This window comes from Archocentrus centrarchus, unplaced genomic scaffold (genome assembly GCF_007364275.1).
Source record: "Archocentrus centrarchus isolate MPI-CPG fArcCen1 unplaced genomic scaffold, fArcCen1 scaffold_169_ctg1, whole genome shotgun sequence".
Taxonomy (NCBI): domain Eukaryota; kingdom Metazoa; phylum Chordata; class Actinopteri; order Cichliformes; family Cichlidae; genus Archocentrus; species Archocentrus centrarchus.
In genome coordinates this window covers 14711-21396 of record NW_022060214.1, presented here as the reverse complement: position 1 = coordinate 21396, position 6686 = coordinate 14711, and the positions used below count along the sequence as shown (strand labels likewise).

At 38.5% G+C, this 6686-nt stretch overlaps 1 protein-coding gene across 1 annotated transcript; it reads left to right on the top strand.

Annotated features, from left to right (window-relative positions):
• The first annotated feature begins 1217 nt into the window (after window positions 1-1217).
• On the top strand, window positions 1218-4009 carry LOC115775506 (C-C chemokine receptor type 6-like). The gene is made up of 2 exons (XM_030723033.1): window positions 1218-1322; window positions 2692-4009. The coding sequence occupies exons 1-2, from the start codon at window positions 1320-1322 to the stop codon at window positions 3808-3810; spliced, it is 1122 nt and encodes a 373-aa protein (XP_030578893.1). The 5' UTR covers window positions 1218-1319; the 3' UTR covers window positions 3811-4009.
• Window positions 4010-6686: the final 2677 nt, after the last annotated feature.

The window sequence follows — 6686 nt, the reverse complement described above, 5'->3', positions numbered from 1 at the left end:
GTGAGTTTGTTCTTTAACAGCTGCCTAAACCCAGCAAAACCCGCATGATTGTGCTTTAATGAAGATCTGCTCAGCTGTTTTCTTTTGCTTATCCAGTTCAAGGTCACATTTAGGCAGGAGTCAGCTCATAGGATGAGAAGCAGGGTACAGGTCACCAGTCACAGACAACCACTCATGGACACTTTCACACCAATGTAGAATCACCACTCATCCTGACACATGTGTTTGGACTGTGGGACAAAGCCGGAGTACCCCAACATCCACACTCAACACTGAACTGCCACAGGGTTCGACCCAGGACCCAGACCTTAAATGACTGAATTAAATATGATCTAACAAGGAAACAGAAATAATATTCATCATTAATACTACTTAATGCATGTCAAATAAGTGAACTAAAGTAAACTAATAGTCATGAACTGTGTTCAGCAGTTTATTTATCTGGTTGAACTTTTACTTTGAAGGCGAGCCATCTGTTTCCTGCTGTTTTCATCATAAACATCAGAACATTCATTATTATTATTATTATTATTATTATTATTATTATTATTATTATTATTATTAGGTGGGAGTATTTTTATAATCAACATGGACAAAGTCTAAAGCTGAGGACACATTTGCTGATTAATGACTTTGTCCAGAGTCTCAGAGCAGCAGAGGGTTCACTTGGTTTCGGCAGCATCGGCAACTGAAGGACAAACTCACAGGACTCACACACAGCACATACAGGCAATAAACTGAAAAAACAGCTCCAGTGCCTGCAGATGGCTCCCCCCCACAGACCCACGTTCCTGAGTAATTTAAAATATGAGACATTGAGGTTTCACTCTTTGCATGCTCTCTCTTTCAAAATGGTTTATAACAGTCTGTATATACTGCCCTCCATCTTGATCTTCCTCCAGGCTTCCTCCTCTGCCCCTCACCGCCCTCGCTGCTTTATATCAGCTCCATCACAGCAGAGCAACAGCTCTGAGTCGTCGTGTTGAAGAAGTGATGTCTGAGCTCTGAGATGTGATTAAATTCTGCGAAATGTGATTAAAGCTTTCGAAAAGATCAAACAAGGTACTTTTTGAGGTTGGGGTGTCAACCTGTTTTATCACGGCCCACGCAAAGCCCAATTTCATCTCAAGCAAAAGTTTATTTCTATTTATTATATTTCCTCTTTCTTTCTTTTTGTACTAGATCAAAGCCAAGAAACCATAAAGTGCAGTTAAGGACCCCCCTCCCTTAAACATGTGGAGTTTAAGGGAGTAAAGTTTCAGCTTTTTATAATGGCCTCATAATAATAATAAAGCAGCTACATTGAAGCACAAGATTTAATGGTGAGGAAATTATGAACTGGTTTCAGCAGTAAATGTGTTCACAGGGGAACCAATCAGATTTCAGTTGGGGGGGGGGGGACTCACCGATTCAGTAATCTAGTGTTTTACATTTAATGAGACAAAGAAGCTCTGAAGAAATGAGTAAAGCCTCTGAGATGGTTGAAATTCTGGAGTCGAAGTCATCTTGGAAAACTGGGACCATTTTGAAAATTCGATTGTCTAATTTAAGCTTCTAAATTTGAAAGATCTTAACAGTCACTGCTGTACTGCACAGAGACTTTGAAAGAAACAACATTTCCACACTTTCCAAAGCTTCCAGTGAGCCAGACTGGACCTTCTGGAAGGCTGGGCCTGCATGCCAGATCCCGCTGCTTTAAGGTTTTGCTCAGAAACCAGAATTTGATTCAGAGAATCAGGGTTAGTGTTTGAACAACTAAGAAAACCCAGAAAAATCATAAATGGAGCTTAATGTGCAGTTTTGCAGACAGAAACCTTCTGCACTCACTTTTTTATGATTTTCACTCCTCTGAACATCTGTTTGTGTTTTGTTTTTTGACCTCCTTACAGCTGAGATCCTGCCTGATAAGGATCAGATCATTTTCTGAGATCAGACAAAGTACAGAGTGTAACCCACCTGTGCAGGCGTTCACTGGGGCTGAAAGTGGGTCATTCATAATCAGAGGAGCATCTCTGATAGAACGCTGGTTTATTTGTTGAAACCACACAAAAGGTGTGAGGAGTTTCTTTGCAGAGTGAAGCAGATCAGTGCTTTATTTATTGGAGGTTTGGTGATGAAGTTTAATAAATCTGCTTTCTTCAGAGGATGACAGCACAGGGCTCTGTTAGAAAATACATACTTTCTTAACATGAAGCATTAGTTTAGTGACATTTTCAACCCTCAGACTGACTGAGGTACCCACAGCCCCTGCAGCCATCTTTCTATCATTTATCCATCCATTTTCTTCCACTTATCTGGACCTGGGTTGTGGGGGCAGCAGATTTGAGGAAGGCAGCTGCAGGCACATGAACCACAGATCAGGAGGCCTTTCCCTGTGAGGAGTCGGCCAAGATTCCCAAGGAACACTTTGAGAAGCTGCTGCATGGCTGTGAATTCATGTCTGACCAAAGACAAAAAAAAAAAGTGATCTGATTATTACAAACAGCTGAATTAATTTGTTTCTTGCTATTAAAATGATATGACTGTGCTATAACACAGAATTTAAAATCCACCTATGGATTCAAATCCTCAGCAACTGTTTTGACTCGACAGCATTTAAAAATCTTTAAATTGTATGATTTTATTTTCTGTTTCTTTTGCACACAAAAGTCAGCACATCACAGCCATCAATGTTTTTCTTTTCTCCTCCAGGTCCCAAATATGTCAGCAACTACTGAGTATGAGTCATTCGGTGACTATAACATAAATACTACCACAGATGACAATGACATAGATGGATTCTGCGACTTGAATCCTGACCCCACCGAGGTCATCACCCAAACTTACATCCACTCCATCATTTGCACCTTCGGCCTGATTGGCAACATCCTTGTGATGGTCACCTACATCTTCTACAAAAGAACCAAGACCATGACAGACGTCTATCTGTTCAACGTGGCCGCGTCTGACCTGATCTTTGCAGCTACCCTTCCGTTAGTCATGTATAATGAGCAGCACGGTTGGTCGATGGGCACAGTGGCTTGTAAGGTGCTCCGGTCAACCTACAGCATTAACCTCTACAGTGGCATGCTGCTGCTCGCGTGCATCAGTGGTGATCGATACATTGCAATAGTTAAGGCGACACGTTCCTTTGGGACGCGCTCCCGCGCTCTCATCTACAGCCGTCTGATCTGCTGTGGTGTTTGGGTGTTTGCAGCAGTGTTGACTCTGCCTACGCTCATCTATACCGAGCGCTATGAAGAGCCGGGGACTTACCTGGAGGCTGACAATGTCACCGTGTGTCAGATGTCTTTCAGCAAGACTGAAACAGCGGAGCTCATAAAGCTGATGGTACCCAGCCTCCAGATGGCCGTTGGCTTCCTGCAGCCACTGTGTGTGATGGTGTTCTGCTATTCCTCTATCATATACACACTGCTGAGGGCGCAGAGCAACGAGCGGCACAAGGCTGTCCGGGTGGTGTTTGCGGTCGTTGTGGTTTTCATTGTGTGCCATCTTCCCTACAACGTGACCCTGCTGATCCACACCCTGTCTCTGTTCAAGCAGAGGAGCTGCGATGCAGAAAAGGTTAAACTCAAATTTCTTGCCATCTTCAGGAGTGTCGCCTACCTCCACTGCTGCCTCAATCCCTTCCTCTACGCCTTCATTGGAGTCAAGTTCAGGAGTCACTTCCGGCAAATCATGTTGGACCTCTGGTGCGTCAGCAAAAAGTACATCTACTCTGCTCGCTCCTCACGTGGGACGTCTGAAATCTGCATCTCAGGGCCAAGAACCTCAGACATCTCCAACAACAGGTCATCATTCAGTGCGTGACACTTCAGTTCCAAAGGGGAAAACAGTCCAGCAGTGCCTCGTCTTACTCTTTTATCACTGTAAAAATCAGAAGTGAGAATGTGCTTTAAAACCGGAATGAAAGGAAGATGCTTTCATACAGGGGGGGAACTTTCTAACTGAATGCAGTTTATATGCAGTAACACAGACATTGCTCAAAAGTACAAAATAAAATCCAGCATCTAGTCATAACAGCAGTGATACAGGTAACCACCAGTGCTCATGGAACAAAATCTGAATGATTATCATTCATCTTCATTGTATTAGACATTAAAAAGTTTTAATAATAATAATAATAATAATAATAATAATCCAAAATAGCTCCCATTATTGCTTTACTTCTTGCACTCTTGATTTGGAAGTAAGTGTTTTCTGTTTGCTAATGAAGTTTAGTGCTATAAACTGGGAAAGTGCTATAAACATCGTACACACTTTGTATAACAGAACTATTCATAACGCAGGGTAACACTTTCTTTTACGGCCCACCCTTTGGCCGTAACTATCCTGTAAGTAAATTTTAGTTATGTGGAATTACGCTGTAATTATTTTTAATTACAGCATAATTATTTTTACTAAGGCTGAATTATTTTTAATTACGCCGTAATTATTTTAATTACACTGTAATTATTTTTAATTATGGCGTAATTATTTTTACTAAGGCTGAATTGTTTTTAATTACATCGTAATTATTTTTAATTAGGCCGTAATTATTTTTAATTACGCTGTACTTATTTTTAATTAGGCCGTAATATTTTTAATTAGGCCGTAATTATTTTTACTAAGGCTGAATTATTTTTAATTACGGCGTAATTAAAAATAATAAGTTATACATAATTTAACAGTTATTAACCTGAAAAGCCTCTAATTTTAATATAGTCGAAAAACGTGTTACCATTTTATATTGTAAGCATGTATTTATCATGTCATGGTTCATGGCAGATGTTTTACTATTCAATGTGTTTTGTTTTCACAATTTGATATGAAACATTTTGCCTTTCCAGTCTACTTGCAATACCATCATAATTTGGAGCTAAGTCTAATCTTTTTTTGTTTACATTAAGTTTAAACAGTCAAAGTAAATATAACATTCCAATATCAGCACATGCATATGTAGTTTATGTACAAGGGAAATCAATTCAGCCTAATTAAAAATAATTACAGCGTAATTAAAAATAATTACGGCGTAATTAAAAATAATTCAGCCTTAAAAAATTATTACAGCATAATTAAAAATAATTACGGCCTAATTAAAAATAATTCCAGCGTAATTAAAATAATTCCGGCGTAATTAAAAATAATTCAGCCTTAGTAAAAATAATTACAGCATAATTAAAAATAATTACGGCCTAATTAAAAGTAATTCCAGCGTAATTAAAATAATTCCGGCGTAATTAAAAATAATTCAGCCTTAGTAAAAATAATTCCGGCATAATTAAAAATAATTCTGGCATAATTAAAAATAATTACGGCCTAATTAAAAAATAATTACGGCATAATTAAAAATAATTCAGCCTTAGAAAAAATAATTACGTCGTAATTCCACATAACTAAAATTTACTTACAGGATAGTTACGGCCTAAGGGCGGGCCGTAAAAGAAAGCATTACCTAATGCGGTACCAGCCACCTATTCATATACCGACTGGTACTGTATACAAATAAATTGGATCGGTTTGGATGTTGTGTGCACAGCGTCCTGGTTTTCTGGTTCTGAAGCTTTTGTAAAATAATAAATAATAAATAATTCTGCAGTCTGAGAACAGTGTGCTCTGTTGGGATGATGTGCTAACACAGACAGTAGTAAAGCTGTTCTCGTGCCACCAGCAGTGGCCTCTTTTTGTGTGTTTGATGATTATATCTGCTGTTTTTTTTTTATTCTTTCCAGACTAAAGCATCCTGTTCATGTACCTTGCTGTTTTTAATATTTGGTGTTTTGTATATCTGGCCTGAATAAAAATTGTATAAAAATATGAGTTTTTTTTAATTATTAATTTAACTGGATTTTCCTAGAAGTTTGACTCCTCAGAAAGGACTACAGACTAAAACTGATTTTAAAATCTTGACAGACATATATATGCTCTCCAAAGGATATTTAGCCAAATTTGGTAACATGATTTTTTTTTATGTTAGTTTTTCTAATGAACTGAAACATATAAGATTTCTATACCTTTTCTACTGATTTCTGATTCATAATTTATAAAAGGCCTTTTTTATGCAGAAGGTTTCTAAACAACGACAATACTCAAAAGAAAGACAAAAATCAGAAATCATTTTGCTGGTTTGAACATTAAGATCATATCATTGTGTGAGATACTCCAGATTTGAGCAGCATGTCTGAGAGCAAGTGTGTAACCTGAGAACAGCAGGGGGTCATAGTGTGCTGGGGAACGCTACTAGGCTGCAGAGGAAGAGGTGCATTCACTGGGGAGGAAACCAAAAACAACCACAAAAAAAACACTTGATCTTGATGAGTTAACAGAAAAAGGAGAAGTGTGGCAGCAGATTGTGACACCATGTTTGGTTGCCAACCATCACTCACGTGCTGATAAGAAGGTGCAGACATTCATTATTTCAGCAGATCTCGATGCATGTAAGGAAAGTCAGTTCTGCTCTTCTGGAATCAGCATTTTCAGAAATGTTTCATCTCCTATTCAAGAGACTCCTTCAGTCTCAGCTGACTGCAGGTTTCCAGCCTGATCAACACCTAATAATGAGCCATAGTTATAATTAGAATATCAGGGTTGCACAAGATCACAGCTTTGAATAATGTATTGCTTTTATTTCTAGATTATGACATAAATGTGACAAATCACTGCTGTTTTAATGGATGTTTGTGTTATGTGTGGTCATAGGGTTCCAA